Consider the following 19896-nt stretch of genomic DNA (forward strand, 5'->3'; position numbering starts at 1 on the left):
TTTTGGTCTTTCCTTACTATAAAGGACATTGGAATCATGCCTATTTGAAAAGTTTGTAAATGCATGAGCTAGAGTTCTCAAAACGCTCATTTCAAATCCTGGTTTGAGGGGGGAGGGGGATACCAATCCAGGATAAATATACTGAAACTATAACCTCTGACTCACTAGTCTTAAAAAAAAAAAGTTTTAAAACCCAGATAAAAAGTAGAAATTTATAAAAATAAAACTACAGGTGTGGACATCAGTGTATTTTTAAAGGCAAAAAAATACAACTATGCAAAAAATGGCACAGGGATAACTGTCATTTATGTGTAGATATCGTAAAGAGAACCAAATTCTAAATTCAAAGAACAGGGGCGCCTAGCTGGCTCAGTCAATAGAGCATGAGACTCCTGATCTTGGGGTTGTGAGTTCAAGCCCCATGATGGGGGTAGTATTTACTTAAATTAAAAAATGGGCCAAAGATAAAATGCATTAAATCATAAGATGTATTAGAAGAACATGGTGTTTGGGTTTTTTTTTTTAAAGATTTTATTTATTTATTCATGAAAGACAGAGAGAGAGAGAGAGGCGGAGTCACAGGCAGAGGGAAAAGCAGGCCCCATGCAGGGAGCCCAATGTGGGACTCAATCTCGGAACTCCAGGATCACACCCAGGGATCCCTATGTGTTTGGGTTTTTAAAAGAATCTCAAAGGCCACCGTAAGAGTGACACAAATCTGGTAAACCCTAAAACTTTTAAATTTTTTCACGGCCCTAAAACTTTTAAATTTTTTCACGGCAAGGTCTGGTTAATATTTATTCAGTGTTTGCTACATGCTAGGCTCTATGCTCAGCACACACACACAATGAATCATTAAAACAGTGTAGTAAGTAGAATTCTAAGATGGTTCCCAAGATTCCCACCTGCTGGTGTACACACCCTATATGATGCCCTCCCCTTGTGTGTGAGCAAGACTTCGTTTCACTCTTGTGATTATGTTATACAGCAAAGGTGACAATATTTTGCAGATGTAATTAAGGTTCCTAATTAGTTGACTTGGGTTAATCTGGGTGCGCCTGGCCTAAACAGGTGAACTCTTTAAAGACAGCGTCTAGAGGAAGAGACAAAATGTAACAGAGCTGCAGCTCTCCTGTTGGCCTAGAAGAAACAAACTACCAAGTTATCAGAAAACCAAATAGCAGGGGACAGTGGGCAGCCTCTGGGGCTGAGGGGTTCAGTCTTAAAGCTGCAAGGATCTTAATTCTGCAAACAACCAGTGAGTATGGAAAAGGATTCCAAGTCTCAGACTAGACTGTAGTCCTGGCTGATGCCCCTGATTTCAGGCTGATGAAACTCGGAGGAGAGAATGCATACAGCAAACACCGAATAAATATGAACCAGACCCTGCCATGAAGAATCCTGCAGGTAAGCTATACCTGGATCACTGGCGCATGGAAACCATGAAATGATAAACAGGGGTGTTTCAGGTTGCTAATCTATGGCAATCTGTTAAATAAACAGAAGAAAATACAATCAGGAATGATGAAGTTGAGAAGATAAATGTGCAAAACAACTTTAGTAAAAAACTTCTACAAAACAATTTAAAAGATTAGATAAATGGCTAAAATATATTAACAGTTCACAACCCAAATGTTTAAGTTTGTGAAAATATGATCAACCTTTTGTACTAAGTTACATAAGATGTAACCATTGGGAGAGTCTGGGGGAGGGATACGTGGACATCCCTAAACTATTTTTTGCAACTTCCTGGGGGTCTGTGATTATTTCAAAGTAAAAATTTTAAAACAGGATCAACCTCATTTGTATCAGAAAAATATAAATTAAAATGAGCTTTTAGTTTTCACCTATCAGACTGGCAAGAATAAAAAAATTTTCTAATACACTGTGTCAAAAAGATGTGAGGCATGTTCACACACTGATGGTTACATAAACAATTATCAGTTTAGATATATATTCACTGCTGCACCCCCAGCTCCTAGTGTTTGACAGAATAGGTATAGTATTCAATTTGGCAATATCATCATTGAAAATATGTACACTCTTCGCTGAGCAATTCCACCTTTAAGAATTTAGCCTACCAAATAGTCTTCACACATGCAAAACAGAAGCATGTCCAAGAGCAGTCACTAAAGTGCCTGTAAAACTAAAGTCTGGAAGCAATATATGATGTGTTCTTTAAGAAGGTAATAATTAAATAGATCATGGAATACCTATAAACGTGAATCCTGTACAGCAATTTTTAAATTAGATTAATCTGTCTTGATATGGCTCAAGAGTAAAAAATGTTTTCCAGCTGTTCAAGTCCCACAGTACAATTATACAACATACCCACACTCACTCATTCTGTCAGTATTTACAATGCCCCAACCATATACCGAGATACATGTGGAGATAAAAAGAACAAAACCATCCCCAGGTGAAAGGATGGAGCAGGTGCCCACAGACACAGAAGAGAGCCATGGGAATCCACTAAGAAGGAAACCAGAGATCGAGAGCTGAGACGAAGGTCAGATGAGACACTGGGTGTCAGGTGAAGAAACTGGATCCTATCCTCTTGAAGGATGAAGGATTTAAAGATATTCCCAAGATACTTTGCAAAGCATACATTCACTGAAAGAAAGAAAGAAAGAAAGAGAGAGAGAGAGAGAGAAAGAAAGAAAGAAAGAGAAAAGGATAGAGAGAAAAGAAAAGAGAGAGAAAGAAAAAGAAAAAAAGGAGTGGTCCAATTGAAGAAGTTCAGAATCTGGAGACCATCTCTGATTTCATGAGAGGCGTCTTAAGGAATCTCAACTGGAGTGCTTGTGGTAAGCTGAGTCACTCAGGCACACCTCTTCAGCTCATGCCTGAGGATGTGCTAACTCCTATAAAAACATAAGGTACTGCATGAAGTCCTCTTCAACCATGCCATCTTGTAAAATGGATTCAAAGGAGATACTTCAGACACTGCCTTCATCTGGAGAAATATTTACAAGTAGCCTTCTCAAGCATCTGGACACATTTCACTCCACCACGTTGCCGGGTAGCTCTACACCCAACGGTTAAGAACGGAGTCAAAAAGCAGCAAACTATCAAGCTCCGTTTCTTCGATCTTCCTCTCAGCCTTCTGTGCTTTTAATGGCTGAAGCTTTCAAGCACTTTGCCTGATGCCAATACACAGCCTGAACAGCTCTTACTGAATGGGCCTCATATTTTCAGATAAATTAAAATCTATGCCAAGGAGAGAATTCAGTCTCGAATACAGGCCACCTGTTCCAATTAGTGAGATTAAAATAGTACACCACTGACTATCTGAGATCGAGTTCCACGCCTTCTGGATTATCACAGTATCTTTACCAAGACAGAAAAAAAGGAGGGGGGGAACTATTGGCCCCAACACACAGTTGGACATACCGGAGTAAACATGCTCAAGTGCTAAAGCATAGCTTTCACTAAAGCCATACTTTATTTTTGGATGAGCACTTATCCCAGACTTTCAGTGGAAGGCTGCAGCTCAAGGCACCATTTAATTTCCTTACAAGCCTACATACACATCTTAATTAAATTCAAGTTGACTTCAGAACAACACAGAGCTGAAATTTCTTTTCCACCCACTTTCTGTCCTTGCCTAAAATCCCCAGAGTCCTCATCTTTTGACATTCCCCTCTTTAGACTGAGGCCTTCCATGGCCTGTTTCTCTTAGGTCCTCAGAAGATGAGAGATCCAGCCTGGAACAGGTATGACTCCCGTTTTGTCCAACCTCTTCCAAGTATTCCTCCCCCGCGCCCCCGGACAAGGCTGCCTTCAAATCACCACTGTGGGCCTCTGTTCATCTCCACACACTCAGATTTTCACAGTCCATGAAACAAAGATTTCTAAGCATCTTCTAAGTCGTGGGACTAAAAGAAATATTTCTAAAAGGATGAGGAGTGATGATACAATCAGACTGGTGTTTTCCAAAACGACTCTGAATTATTTTAGGTGGCATAAAAGGAAAGCAGTAACAAAGAAACACACAGTGAGCTGGTGATTCCCTTGAAAACCACTCTCAAGGGGATCCAGGTGATCGGTCCTGGACAAAGTCTCTGTTCAGTGCTAAGAGCTCTCCAGCGATGCTCCAGCACATGCTGATCTTTGTGATCTCGTGCTGCAGGTCCTCAGGGGCGCAGACAATGTTTAATACAATAGGAACACTGATACTTTAAAAATAAATTTAAGTTTGAAGGAGGGAATGGCTTTGGAGATATGAAGTAAATAATAGTACAGGTGGTACGAAGCTCTGTGTAGGCGTGGGAATGGCTGAAGTTTGGGGAACTCTGTGACAAACGAGGAGTGACTCAACGTCAGAACAAATGCCGTAATGGGTTTCCTAATAACACTTCTCATGGTTGTTCACATGCCTGGTAAGTGGTGGAGCAGACTATCAAGTTTAACTCCAGAGTCCATACTCTTAACCCTTCATCTTCTTCAAATCCAGAAGTAAACTAAGAAAGTGATGCGGAGACAGAGAGGCAACGCTGGTGAGGGCTGGTGGTGGGGTGGCGGGGAGGCAGTGGCAGTGGTGGATGTTGAGGCAGCATCCCAGGAATCTTGTTGGAGAATATGCTGTGCTGGACAAGTATTCCAGGCCTCAGGCATGGTGGTGGTGGGGGAGGGGGGGATTTGAGAGATGAAGTCTGGCATATAGACTCTTGAGGTGCCTGCGGAACATCTAAGTAGAAATCCCTTCTACTAAGTGCTTACTCCTGGGCTGTGGAAGCAGAATGCACATAGTTTCCTTCAGGGAGGCACTTCACTGGGGCCTGGCACAGAATGTACCAACGGACCCTATCCCTCTCCTCCTCCCCCCAGGTGTTGGGGCAGATGACTGTTTTGTGGCTAAGAACCAGATGGTGTTTCTGGTGTGCCTTTAGGTGTTGTGTTGCATGAAATTACATATGCTAAAAACACTTGGTGCTGGAAGATGCCCTCAATGAGAATCTCACAGGAAGAGAAAGCTTAAGAATCAACAAACACCAGGTCTGAATTCTAAGTTACAATGTGTGTGTGTGTGTATATGAACATATACATATACATATATAATACATATATAATGTATCCCATGATTTATGCATCTGGCACACTTTTTTCCCCCAATATCCTATCCCAACAGGTGGACGGTAAAGGCAAAGATGAACTCATTTTGCAAAACTTTATTTCAGGGGGTTTGGGGATGTTGTTTCAACAATGAAATCAGAAAAGATAATCTTTATAAGTGGCAACAGATCTACTGTAGCTAAGTAGTCTGATATATGAAATGCCACACTCTCTTCTCCCTAGTCTCACCAAAAATCTGCACACTAATTCATAAGGATGATGGCCTAATGCTAAATCACTCAAATTTACCTTTTTCCCACCTAGAAAATTCACAAATTTAGAATCTGTCCATCAATGAATTCTCTATTGAAAATAATTTCAAATTCTCATTTTACTTAAATTTGGAGATGTATACTCCATGTAACTTAGCAATTAGCTTGGTATCTAAAAACATTTAAAACAGTTTTCTGTTAAGAAATTCTAAGAGAGAAACTGGGATAATGGTTAGTCCTGGTCAATCAAGTATTAGTTACATAATTTCACTGGTTAAAGTCTGGCTGGATGTCACTTTTCTACTCTACAAATGGAATGGTCTGGAGTTTATGTCTAAATCCCCTTTCAGTTCTAACACAGTTAAAACCTTCAAGTCTGCTTCCCAACACTTCGCCCCACATATTGAGAAGCATAGGCCCTCAGTCCAGGGAAGCTGAAGTCCTTTTGGGAGATCTGCTGAGGCCAAACTGCGACCCGACTATCACAAGAACCACCACCCTTGCTGTGGAGACAGAATACCAGGCTGGAAGATGGTTCTTTACCAATGTACTTAAATCTTATGTTTATTTAACAGCCTTTAAGACTTTTTCAAGCTACTGGCAAAAATGTTGTATCATAGGCATTATAAAAAGCTATAAATTGTCACTTTAAATCATTCATTTGTCAAAGGCTTCCTGGGTACATGAGACTATACACAAAGGACTGGCAAAATGCTGTATCGTAAGAATCCCAAACACACAATGTGGCCAGACACCCTGCAGACGCTGGACATGCCTGTCTTCAAGGACAGGTTTATGAAGACTGAGCTGCTCACCAGTATTCCTCTCAGAGGTAGAAGGCAGGGAAGTGGTTAAAAATGCAAGTTTTACAATTAGGATCTGGGGTTACCAGATCCTAGCTCTAGCATTTCCTAATGGCCACAAGACCTTGGACAAAAAACTTGCTTGGGGCCTCAGCATCCTTGTCTGTAAAAATCAAACTATAAGTAGAATATTATGAAGATAAAGGAGACAGTGCATCTGAAGTGCTTAATACTGTGCCCGATATCCAGTAAGTGTTTGCTGTTAACACTGTTACTGCATTCTTCTCTTCATTTAGGTTCTTTTTGCCTTACAGAGGAGTAATCAACAAATACATTGTTTTCCTTCAAGGAGCACCTCCTGTCCCCAAGTTAGTGGAAGCAGTTAGATCATGCACAGATCATATATCCTGATGTTCCTTTTCCAAGGAATGTTAAATCCTCATTCTGATTCACAGTACAGTGATTCATGGTTCTCTTCCTTCTCTCTCAACCAACCCCCTCCACTGAAAACATAAAAACACAATAAAGAAACAGCAGGGCTGAGCACTGCACCCTGTCCTAAGTGAAGACATGGGCAATTTCCACCCAGAAAGATTAGGTTGATTTCTGACCTTAAGAGCAGCCATGGAAATTCAGGCAGCAGGTCTGAAGCAAAACACATCTTACAATCCAACTTGGTAGCAGCTGTCTTGGTATTCAGCAGCGGATGTGACAAGCGGGTGTGCTGCTGGTGGCTGGCAGTGTGTTCTCCTCTGAAGGGAGAACTAGTGAGCCTGAGGCGAAGCACAGCTCAAAATACACACACATCAATCTATCCATCCTAAATTTTAAAAAATGGGACTTGAGACACTCGTCATTATTCGCCAGGCTTTTAATGAACCCTTTAGAATAACACAGATCGCTGATGAAAAGTGTACTCACAAACCATTCAATTCACCACTTCATTAGGTCAGGGGTCCCCAAGACAGAAGTCTGTTCCCACTCACTCTTGTTCCGCCCAGGGTGTAAGCATATGATCATCAACTTATTACATCACTGCCCAATCATTTCCACTGAGAAGGGCTACAATAGCCTCTTCTCCTTGACTGCTTTTGGCCATTACTCATCACGTAATTCAAGATCTATTTCCAAACCACAGAACACTTCAAGATGTACTACAGGTAGCCACCATGGCCAACACAGGTTTTTATTTCAGATGTTAGAGACTTCTGTACATATTACCATTTCCTCCTGTAAAATAGGAGGGTATTTCCTGGGGCTACAAGTACAAATAAAATGCAATCACCAGATATTAAGCTTCCAGAGAGACCAGGCTGTCTGTTTCATTCACCATTATATTCCTGATGCCTAGAGTAACAGCTAGCATACAGAAGGTGCTCAGCGAGTATCTGTTAAATGAATGAAACCTCTCATTCTCAAAGTGCCTACAGTTTATAAACATGTAAGTGCCAAGTATGTGAACAGCCAATGTGATAAGGAACATATGATGGAAGAGGGACAAAACGCTAAAAATGCCCAAGAAAGTCTACTCTATTCACAAAATTAGCAGTCTTCCCATTTTCAAGCTTATGACCACTTCTTATATAGTAGGAACAAAAATAGCTACCATCTACTGAGTTCCTTCTGGGTACCTGACATTTTATAGAAGTTACCATTATTTATTCCTTGAAACACCCCTAGGGTATAGAAGCAGAAACTAAGACTCAGAATAATTATAGGGCCCACAGCAGGTCCACGGCAGCACTAGTGCAAGATCTGTCTTCTGAGGGCTAGCCTAACGAAAGGGGGCGTCTAGGCAGAGTACTGTGGTCTCCGTAGGCAGGATGGAATAGTGGTTGATGAAATCAGGGAGCAATGAGGAAGCTAGTGCACCATTACCAATTCCAGAGGTCCCAAGTGGCTATATGAAGGTGGGAGATGACTGCGGGACACAGGGTTTAAGGAACCAATTCCAAAGAAAAGACCGAGAGAGGCCCAGTGTAACAGCCGACAGGTTAGAGATGGGGTGACAGTAAGCACTTAGCAGTGGTACCAACAGAATAAGGGGAAAAAAATTACTCATATAGGGATAAAAACATCTAACCTTGAGTGCACACCTTTTTTTTTTTTTTTTTAAACTAATGCTCTCTTTCTGACGATTCACGGTCTCTCCCAGAAGTAATGATTATTATCACCTCTGTTATAGAGGGGAACTGGAGGCTCAGAAAGGTTAGACCTTGCCCCAGTGCTCACCCAGTTGAGAAATGTGATGAGCCAGGGCCATGATCCAGGTGACCTGATCTGAGAGCCCCAGCTGCTGACCACTAACCACAAGGGGCTGAAGGTGCCATTTTAGAACATTTAAAATTAGAGCTAACAGAAATTTGATACACACGTAATTCATTAACAAAAACCAGCTAATATATAGAAAACAGACTGCCTGTATTCTTAAAAAGATGACAGGCTTTAACTACCTAGGGCATAAAAAAAAGTAGGATTCTAATTATGTATGTTCTTTCTTTTAAAGTAGGGGATATTTTATGTCGAGTTAACATGCACCATTTCGGAGTTTTACCCTGATGAAGTTTAAAATGTGAATGATCTTGACTTGTCAGCTTAGAGATAATCACAGAATTCATTAGTTATATTATATTTTACTGAGGGGGGAATCTAGGTTAATCCACCTGGCTGTAAAAATAGACTCCTGCAACGTTAAAATAGTACACTGCCTTATTATTATTCTGGTCTCGAAGGCTTAACCAAATTCAGCAAGAGAGAGATGTGTATTTTTCCTGTTATCTCAACAGGGTATCAATTTTGAACTTAAAAAATGACCATTCAGCAACCAAGAACTTGATCTCTTAGAGTCTTAGAGACTCCCTTCCTGGGAGGAAACTTTGTATCTCTGAAAGGTGAATCAACTCATCACATGCACCACCAGTTCCAGGTATAGTGTTTTTTAGGTGAGCGAATTTACCACCTGAGTCCACAAAAGGGTTCTTTAAAAATCCTATACTACATGGTTTATTGCCAAAGGGTGGTGACGTCAAGAAATTAAATCCTGGGGTCCCTGGGTGGCGCAGCGGTTTAGCGCCTGCCTTTGGCCCAGGGCACGATCCTGGAGACCTGGGATCGAATCCCACATCGGGCTCTCGGTGCATGGAGCCTGCTTCTCCCTCTGCCTATGTCTCTGCCTCTCTCTCTCTCTCTCTCTCTCTCTCTCTCTCTGTGTGACTATCATAAATAAATAAAAATTTTAAAAATGTTTAAAAAAAAAAGAAATTAAATCCTAATACTGCCTGAAGTTCTCCTGCATCACAGATTTCCTGAGTGTAGGAAAAATAAAAATACATCTTTATAAGCTAAATCTAAAAGAGTTCACAAAACAGGAGCCAGAATCATCTGATGGGCAAAATACTTTCTGCACAGGAAAATTGCTGATACTTTCCCTTCATTATAGCAGGCTTACCGTGGCCTTAGGGACAGACTCAAAATTACACCGGCCTCACTTGAGAAAAGTTATCAGCTTACAAAATTTCCTCCAGTTGTATTCTTTGCCATCTCAACAATAAAACCCTAAAAGCAGAGAGTTAAGAAGTTTAAACACGGATCTCAGCACCACTGCTACAGAAACAGTCACTGTTCGCTCAAGTTCTAGCCCTCCTGGGTCTGAGTTTGTCTAGTTCTCCCTAGACTTCATTCGCCCAATAAGCTAACTTAGAATAATCAGTACAGATAGTGTCTAACATAGGTTTAATCAATAGTCTATTTAAAAAACCAGGTGTCTCGGGGGTGCCTGGGTGGCTCAGTGGGTCATTCTCTTATGTCAGCTTGGGTCATGATCTCACGGTCACGAGATCCAGCCTCAGGACAGGCTCCATGAGGTGCGTGAAGTCTACTTAATATTCTCTCTCTCTCCCGACAAAGATCAGGTATTTCTATATGCTAATAAAACAATGTAGTATGTGGAACATCAATGGTAGAATTTAAAAGAAATACGCAACTCCCAGGGCACCCGAGAGGCTCAGTCTGTTAAGCGTCTGCCTTCAGCTCAAGTCATGATCCCTCCTGGGTTCAGTTGGGAGCCTGCTTCTCGCCACCCCCCTCCCCCCCCCCCCCCCGCTTGTACTCTCTTTCTCTCTCTCTCAAATAAATAAAACCTTTTAAAAAATACATTTAAAAAGAAACGAAAAAAATTTTCTTTTAAAAAAAGGAAAAGAAGCAACTCCCTTCACATTAGATTGTAGTCTTTTGACAGAAAAGGGATCTGTAGAATACTGGCAGAACCAGCAGAGACGAAAACAATCTGCAGTTAAAATAGTTTTGCTTTGCCACTTTTCAGCTAGGTAGCTGAGGTATGAACTCCGTCACTACTATGTCACAGATTATGAGCAGTGAGTTTTGCAAAGATCCATGAGTTTTGCCAAATCAGTTAAATGAGCTCACAATGAGCCACCCATCCCTCAAAGATTACTAATCTTGTTGTTTACACAAAGATCATCACAGTTGTGACAAGAGAAACCAAGCTTCCACAACTTTTTTCAAGTCTGAGATTTCTTCTGTCAACTGCAACATTAATAGACTCCTCCAATTACAAATGCACTAGAAAACGATCTTCACCTTTCTTCTTCATTAACTGTGTTAACCAGCAGTCAATCTTCCAAACCCTTGTACATGTATAGGTAACCAAAGACCTTTCACCATGTTTTCTCCCAAAGGGGTTTATGGTTATTTTCATAACAAATGGCTATGAAACTTCTAAAGAAAACACAAAGCTTATTATGGTGTTTTGTAACGTAGGGTAATTGTGAAATCACGAGTCTGTACACCCAAAATTAAATATAGCATTGAATGTCAACTATAATTCAATAAAAAAATAAAGTGCAAAAAAAAAGAATTCTTTGGGGGAGTGGAGTGGATGCAATAATCTCCACCAAGTAAGTTTAATCTGTAAAAATTTAACTCAATTAACAGATACTAAAGGAAAAAGGGAAAACTTGGGACTCGTTACTTCACTTCTGGGATAACTGATTAGTTCCCCGAGTTATGATGAAACTCCCAAAGCCCGCACCAGGGGCTGAGCTGCGTAGGTCACCACTGCCACTTTACCCGTCCAGCGGCCTCCGGACCTCGGGCGTAGGCAGGCCCGGGGGTGAGCAGGACCCTGAGCTTTCCCGGGCGAGACGAGACGCTCCACGCTCCGACGCTGGGGTCCCCGCGGGTGCGCGGCGCGCAGGGGGCAGCTGCGGCTGCTCCGCCCGCACAGGTGCCGGGGAGGGAGGGCGCGCCGGGCCTCGGGCGCTCCGTGCGCCGGGGGACCCGGTGCGCCCAGCCCGGCGAAGGTCCCCGGGCCGCGGGGGGCGCAGGGCGCGGGCTCCGGCCCCGTCTCTCTGTCGGAGCCCTACGGGGCTCGTCCCCGCGGCTGGCTCCCGGAGCTACTTTCGCCCACAGCCAAAATCAGCCACGGCAAATTACACCGCGAACAATGGAGACGGCGCCCGCCCGGCGCGGCTGGGAGCCCCGCGGCGGCAGCGCCAAGGCGGACTTTCCGCCGGGGCAGGGCCGGGCAGGGCCGGGCCGGGGCGGCCGCCGCGCCAGCCCGGGAAAGCCCGACCCCCGCGGGCAGGAGGGGCGCGGACACGCGGGGGTCGGCGGGGCGAGCGCCCCCCCCCACCCCCGGCGGCTTCCCTCGCGGCGGGCGCTCCCTGGCGGAGGGTGGCGGAGCGCGGGCCGTCGGGGACGCCGGGGCCGGGGGCGCGCGGGGGGCGGGGGGACCCGGGGACCGGGGCGCGCGGGGGGGCCGGCGGCGCTCTGCCCCCGACCCGGGCTCCGACGCCCCGGTCCCCAGCGCGCCTCGGCGCGGACCCGGGGCGGCCGCGGGGGCCGAGAGGGGAGCGGGAGCGGCGGCCACGGAGCCACAGCCCCCCGGCCTCGCGCCCGCCGCCCTGCCCTGCCCTGCCCCGCCCCGCCCCGCCCGCGCCTCTCACCCGGCTCTTGCAGCGGTGGTGCCGGCCCGGGTCGGAGTAGGTCCGGTCCACGGTGAGCGCCGTGTCGCTGCCCGGCATGTCCGCGCTCGCGCCCGCAACTTTCGCGTCTCCCGCGCCGCGAGCCGCCGAGCGCGCCGGGCTCGCCCTGGGAGCCGCGGCCGAGGGGGCGGCGGGGGCGGCGGGGGCGGCGGGGGCGGCCGCAGCTGCTGCAGACACCCGCGCGCCCGCCCTGCGCCGCCGCCGCCGCGGGGAGGGGGAGGGGCGGAGGGGCGGGGGCGGGGCGGGCGCGCCGGGTCTCCTCCCCCTCGCCCTCTCCCCGCCTCCCCTCCCCGCGCGGGGCCCCGACCCTGCCCCAGGTGCAACTCCCCCCGCCCCCCATCGCTGAAACTTGAATCCACACTCTCCCACACTGGCCTCCTTTTCCTCAAAATTTGATTGACACCTACCCTAATCGTGGGCTTATTTGTATGTTTATGATAAAAGAGGGATTGGGGGCAAGATGTTGAGGCTCGCCTTAAGTGCTTTCTTTTAGGGGTTTTTTTGTCTTTTTTTTTTTTAATTCAACGTGTACGTTTCGGGCATCTACCACGGGCCACACCCTGGGGCAGGGACCAGAGATGGGTTTTTTTTTCTTTAAAGCCCATGTTTTTCCTACCATCCCGCTGAGCACACTTGCATTTAAACAAAGGTCTATGGAGTTGTGTATTTTAATTTTGTACACCTGGCTCTCTTTGATGTGGAACCTACCTGGAAGGCAATCTTTTCATTTTAGTAGTCTCTATTTCCAGGGAATAGTCCCTGCCCACAAGAAGTCTGCGATTTAGGGGAGCCTGGGTGGCTCCGTGGGTTAAGCATGTCTGATTCAGGTCATGCTCTGAGGGTTATGAGACCGAGCCCTGGAATGGGGGCTACATGCTAGGTGTGGAGATTACTTAGGATTCTCTCTCTCCTCTCCCTCTACCCCTCCTGCCCCTCCCCAAATTTGAAGTCTACAAAAAAAGGACTGACTGATGAACAGTTAAATCTATTATCTAAGCCAACATTCAGAACACCTGGTCTGGTTATGAAGGGTGTACTAGTGGGAGACTGAGTTAAAATGCTAAAATTGCAGCTGCTCCAAAGAGAACTCAAGTTAGAGGGCCAGGTAACAGCAAGCCTAGTAGGAAGGGAGGAGCATATGATTCTCCTCTTCAAAGGGTTGAGGGGGAAGGTGTTGCAGGCAGAAGAAAAATACTGAGCATAAAAACAAAGGTCGGTTTGGAACATCTCAAATCACCAGTTCAGGGGGTGTCTTGAGGAACAGGAGGACAGGAGGGGAAAAGTAGGTGGAGACCATGTGGTCCCTGGCTCTACTTTCAAGGAGAGGAGGTTCAGCCTTATTCTGTGAGTGCTGGGCAGCTGCTGGAGGTTTCCGAACTGGGGAAATGACAGTATCAGGTGGGAAGCTGAAGGAGATCTATCCGATAGCTGTGTGAAACACTGACTAAAGATGTGTAAAGGACACTGGTTAGAAGATCGCTGCAAAAAGAGAGCCACCTAAATGTTTTTCTGAAGGAGACTGAATAAAATATGATACAACCAGCTAGTAGAGTATTAACTGTAAGAGAATGAAGCAGCTCTTTATAGCTACAGAGCTCTCTCTAGCATACATGGCTAAGAGAAAAAAGTACAGAATAACATATATTGTATCCCACCATCTATGTAAAAACAGAATACATGTGTATGCTTATATATACATACCATATTTTTCTAAGAGGATAAACAAGAAATGAAGGAAATTGACAAACTGATGGCAGGAGAGGGGCCACATAGTATGCTTCAATTTATACCTGTGAACAATCTGATCAACAAATTACTCCCATGAGCAGCCGTCCTGAGTCCAAACCTGACGCTTGGGGAGAGGCGTCACAGTCATAAGCGAGCAAAGCAGTAAGAACCATTCCCATTAAGTCAGGGAAAGCCAATGACCAAGGAGAAATTCGCTAGGGACTCCTAGATGCAGCTAAAAGTAACATAAAGGAGTGGATATCCCCACAGAGCCAAAGAAAAGCCACTGGACTGTAAAGTAGATACAGCTAAAAAGTAACATTAAGGAGTGGATGTCCCCACAGAGCCAAAGAAAAGCCGCTGGACTGTAAAGATAGGTGTCTGTGTTTATCTAGAAAATATGGGATCTGCTGAGATCAGGGAAGACTGACAGGAGCAGAATTCCCACAGAGAGGCTTGAATACCAAAGGTGAACAGAATAGTTCCTGCCAGGTGGTTGGACCAAACTGACCTCGCTCGTATGTTATTATATTTAAACCTGGGATGGGGGTGCCTGGCTTGCTTAGTCAGTAGAGCATGTGACTCTTGATCTGGAAGTAGTAAGTTCCAGCCCCATGTTGGGTGCAGAGATTAGTTAAAAATAAAACCTTTAAAACTTTTAAAAATAAATAAATAAATTTGGGATCAAATGGAAGCCGCATGCCTACCTAGGTAACTAGAAGGAAGGCATAGGAGATTAACTTTTCACTCTATATGCTTTTTAGACTTGAATGCTTTCATTGTATGCATATAATATTTGAAAAGTAAAATTGAAAAGAATATATATATTTTAAAGATTTTATTTATTCCTGAGAGATACACAGAGAGAGGCAGAGACATAGGCAGACAGAGAAGCAGGCTTCCCTATGGGGAGCCCAATGCAGGACTTGATCCCAGGACCCTGGGACCACAACCTGAGCCAAAGGCAGATGCTCAATCAATGAGCCACCCAAGCCCCCCTTAAAAAAATATTTTTAAATAAAGCGGGTGAACTTACTAAAACTTAAGATGAAATAGAAAATCTCATGTAGTCCTAAAACCATTCAAGAAATGAAATCAACAGTTGAAAACAGTAGAATACACAACTCTACCAGGTTCAGAGATTTTGTAGGCAAGTTTGTCCAAAGCAGAGAAGAGAGATCTCAAGTGTGTGTGGGTGCATATGTGTGTGTGTCAGTGAATTTAGTTAGGGCAGCCAGAGAGGGCCTGCGTGATAAGGTGACATATGAGCACAGACCTGACAATTAAGAGAGCCAATAATATAGATAAGTGAAAATCTCAGATGGAAGAACAGTAAGTACAAAGGCCCTGAACCAGGAACATAGTTCATTCCCCTTTCGGCTGTTCCCCCCAAGAAAATGAGGAGGCCAGTGTTCGCTGGAAAGACAGTAGATGAAGTCAGATACATTTCAGATGCCTGATCATAGAGGACAAATGATTTAGGCCATTTTAAGAACTTTGACTTTAATTCCGAGGCACATTGGAAGATTTAGAAAATTTTAAGCAAAGTAATGGAATGACATGCTCTGCCTTTTACTTGGAAAAAAAAAAATCCCTACCTCACAGCATACACAAAAATCAATACCAGGTACGTTAAAGACCTAAAGTAGAAAAAAACATGGCTTTTAAAATTGTCAGAGGGATGCCTGGGTGGCTCAGCAGTTTAGCGCCTGCCTTTGGCCCAGGGCATGATCCTGGAGTCCCAGGATCAAGTCCTGCATCGGGCTCCCTGCGTGGAGCCTGCTTCTCCCTCTGCCTGTGCCTCTGCCTCTCTCTCTTTCTGTCTCTCATGAATAAATAAATAAAATATTTTAAAAAATAAATAAATAAAATTGCCAGAAGAAAATGGGATAATATGACAATGATCTCAAGTTATAAAAAGCAGGTCACAAAAAAGCATAAACCAGAAAGATCTGACTTACACTAAAATGTTTAAAAGTCTGCTTATGAAAAGAAATAATAATAAAATAAAGAAAAGCCACAAACAGAACTTGAATGAAAAGAATCAGTATGGATGAATTTCACAATCAATTACTAAGAAACAAACAAAAAACCCAAGTCACATGAAAGCATATGAAATAAGATACTATTTGTATAAAGCTAAAAAATGTGAAGAATAAATGTCATTTTTATGAGAACAAAGATTTATAACTGAAACTACTAAGAAAAGCAAGAGCTCAAAAAAACACAAATTTCAGGACAGTATTATTTATCTCTGGTGGGGGGGGAATAAACAATTCAACCAGAAAGTGGTATGAGAGTATAAAAAAGGCTCTATTTAACAAATGACCACTGGTACTCTGGATGTGTATTCATTTACACCCAGAGAAAATGTTTCCAAATAATTAAAAAATGTAAAGGCCACAAAGATTTAAGGGACAGATGTGATAATAGCATTCTTTATCCTGATATTTGTGTCACCAGTTGGGATATCTGCTCAATTAAACAAATATAATAGCACATTTATAAGTATTAAAGCTTGATATAAAAGCAAGATAGTCTGTTACTATTAAGCCATTATGTCAACTTTATCTCACAAAAAGCCATTCTGAAAATCTATGGGAGTTCATTTCTGGGTTTTCCCCCTCATTTACCTAACACCAATTTTTCCTCCAGCTATTTGAGGCTATAGCAAGTATACTACTCAGGTGTGCATAATATGCATGTAAACAACTTTAGGGAGGCCACACCTAAGTGAAGTCTCTGACAAACTAAGGCTGGGCTTTGGAAGGTGTGTCAACAGGCACATACTTTCCATTTTCTTAGGACTCCATCCTGGAAATGGTGACCTGACTCTCCATGAGAAGGATGAATTAAAACTTCATTAGGCTCATTTAAATTTCAATTAGCAGAGGATTTCCTTTTATAGATCATTTATTTCATAAACTAGTTAACCAAAAGCTGTTCTATGGGACATCTATACAAAATAATGTTTTTACTTTTATTTATTTATTTTTTTTTAAGATTGTATTTATTTGAGAGAGGGAGAGCATTCACAAGCAGGGGGAAGGAGCAGAGGAGCAGCAGACTCCCCGCTGAGCAGGGAGCCAGACACAGGACTCTGGGATCATGACCCATGCTGAAGGCATACCTTTAACCAACTGAGCCACCCAAGCACCCCCAAAATATGTTTTTAAAAACATAAATTAGGGCAGCCCCAGTGGCACAGCGGGTTTAGCGCCGCCTGCAGCCTGAGGTGTGATCCTGGAGACCCCGGATCGAGTCCCATGTTAGGCTCCCTGCATGGAGCCCGCTTCTCCCTCTGCATGTCTCTGTCTCTGTCTCTCTCTCTGAATAAATAAATAAATAAATCATTTAAAAAAAACCATAAATTAAATAGCACAAGCACAAACTTCCCCCAAAAGAAAGAAAACAAGCAGTGCTGATCACCACTTGGCTCCCTTACTGGGAAGCAGGACCCAAGTAGACCCTATCCATACCTCTGGAGACAATCCCTCTGGGATTGTGTCCATCCCTGAGAGGGAGAGAAAACGTAAATGTCTCCTGTCAAGGTAAGAACTGTCTGTGCCTCTGATCCTTCCCCTAAAAACCTCTCTGAAAAAACAAACAAACAAAAAATCACACTTTTAAAGTTACACATGCAGCCACATCAATAAGGAATACAAAGGTATAAAATCTAGGGTGTAAAATAAGAATTTACTTCTGAAGTGTAAGCAGACCAGTAAACAGATCATACACTAATAAGCACCAAAGAAGTAGGTTGGGCCATTTGAGCTGCAATAGTTTAAAGTTTGGAATGACATGAAAAGGCTTTTTTTTTTTTTTTTTTTATTCATGATAGAGAGAGAAAGAGAGAGAGAGAGAGGCAGAGACACAGGCAGAAGGAGAAGCAGGCTCCAGTCTGGGAGCCCAACGTGGGACTCGATCCCGGGACTCCAGGATTGCGCCCTGGGCCAAAGGCAGGCGCCAAACAGGTGAGCCACCCAGGGATCCCTGGAATGACATGAAAAGGCTTTATAAAAGAGGTAGGATTACACTTGACTTCTATAATACATATTTGTCATTTATGCCTGCCGAGCATGCAGGCTTTTATTCTCAAAACAGTGGCTGGATTTTTCTTTTGGGCCCTATCGGACAGCCACCCTCCAAGCAGGTCGTTTAGGTAAGGTGGACCACACCCCACATCTGCCTAGGGGAAGAGGTACGCGCTATCCCAGCCTTGACTAATCAGAGGGAGTCGCTGTGGCTTGTGCAAGGACAGGTACCTGCCCCAGTCACAGCCCAGAGGAACCACCCCTGAGGCTTGCTGCAGCTGCTGGGAAAGAGCTGTGCCCTTGCTGTAGGCACTGCTAAACCTGCTGGTGGAATGTAAGGCTGCTGCAGTGGTGGGCATCCTGGCCACCACACAAAGCCCCTGTGAAGAAAGCAGAGCCATGAAAGGAGAAAAGAGTTTTTACTGAATTATTAGAGGACTAGATCCAGCTCTTCCCATTATCCGTTTCTGCATGACAAATCACCCTACAGTATATTAGCTTACAACAATCCCATTCACTTGCCTATGATTTTGCAATCTGAGCAGGCCTCCAAGGGGCGTGGCTTTTCTCTGCTCCCTGGGCTGCTGCCTGGGGCTGGAGAGTCCAGGATGGCTTCACTCATTCCGGGGAGACTGGAATGCCTGGGCTGGCCAGGTCTCTGGGTTTCCTTTTATTTTTTTATTTTTATATTGTATAGTCTCTCATTCTCCAGGGTTCCCCTCTTTCAGTCAGGGTAGCCGCACTTCTTCACAGGGTGCCTGGCTTCCAAGAGGGCAAAAATAAAAGCTACCAAACCTAAAGCCCAGCCTGGCACTGGCAGGTATCACTTCTGTCACACTGTAATGGTTAAAATCGGTCAAAGGTCCAGCCCCAGGGGAGCCTGGGTGGTTCAGTCAGTTAAGCATCTGACTCTTGGTTTCAGCTCAGGTCATGATCTCAGCGTTGTTATCATGAGATCGAGCCCTGCATTGGATTCTGTGCTAAGTATGGAGCCTGTTTAAGATTCTTTCTCTCCCTTTCCCTCTGCCCCCATCCCTCCCTACTCAGATACATGGTCTCTGTCACTCTCTCTCTCTCTAAAAAAAAAAAGGGGGGGGGGCAGCCCAGCTCAGAAAGGAGAAACAGTATCCACCTGTGTGGTATGCACAATAGATAAGCGAGAAATTGCTGGGTACCATTATGGTGGTAGATCCATCACACCAGACATGGCTAGACCTCCTTTCCAGTTACATGAAGAAATGTATTGCTTATTTTGCTTAAGCCAGTTTCAAGAATCCTGACTAACACAGCATTCAATGCTGGCTATGAGTAGAAAGAAGACAAACAGAAGAGTGACATCTCAAGAGAAGGCAACAAGTGTGGGTAGCATGAATAGAGGAGAGTAAGCAGAGAACTCTGGTGAGAGCAGGGAGTTTAATCAGGTCACGAGCTGGACAGCCTTTCTTGGGCAGTCTATTCCAGATGACTTCCTGTGGGCTATTAATCTTAGCTTAGTCTGGATTTCCCATTTTAACACAAAAGTTATAATATCTTATCACGTTATTTAAATATTTTATGTGATAATTTATATGTGTACTCTTCCTCCACTAGATTACAGGTTACCTGAAGGAAAGGACTATGCCTCTTAGGTAAATATGTATTTTCCTGATGGTCCCTAACATAGTATCATGTACTCAATACATACTTACTGAATGATGGATAAACTCAACATTCATTAAATGTCTACTTATTTTCCAAATATTGAGGTTTAAAAAATGAGTAAGACATAAGCAGAACATAGCTTCTGCCCTCAAAAGGGGTTGAAATGAATAATATACAAGAATGAAATTTGCTGAATAATGAATATTACCAATTTTCAGATACTGACTAGTTACTGAAATTTCTAATTTCTCCAATGACTTACTGAGTGTTATTGGTGTGACAGACGCTATCTGTTCTTGGGGCTGGGAATACAAAAATGAGTTAGACATGGTCCAATCCTGAATCCATCTGGACAGGG

General features: G+C 44.0%; 1 protein-coding gene across 12 annotated transcripts in view; it reads right to left on the reverse strand.

Annotated features, from left to right (window-relative positions):
• Positions 1-19896, reverse strand: part of TMCC3 (transmembrane and coiled-coil domain family 3) — a 271611-nt gene that overhangs the window by 68233 nt on the left and 183482 nt on the right. The window contains exon 1 of one of the 12 annotated variants that reach the window (XM_072773102.1): positions 12097-12270. The exons of 8 other annotated variants lie outside the window; for them this stretch is intronic. In XM_072773102.1, the coding sequence (XP_072629203.1) occupies positions 12097-12174 (78 nt within the window). In that variant the 5' untranslated portion in view covers positions 12175-12270. Of the gene's footprint in view, positions 1-9578; positions 10021-11218; positions 11361-12096; positions 12271-19896 lie in introns of those variants that run through there. 3 more of the 12 variants (XM_072773109.1, XM_072773110.1, XM_072773118.1) reach the window with 3 other exon arrangements.

This window comes from Canis lupus, chromosome 13, assembly GCF_048164855.1.
Source record: "Canis lupus baileyi chromosome 13, mCanLup2.hap1, whole genome shotgun sequence".
NCBI classification, from domain to species: domain Eukaryota; kingdom Metazoa; phylum Chordata; class Mammalia; order Carnivora; family Canidae; genus Canis; species Canis lupus.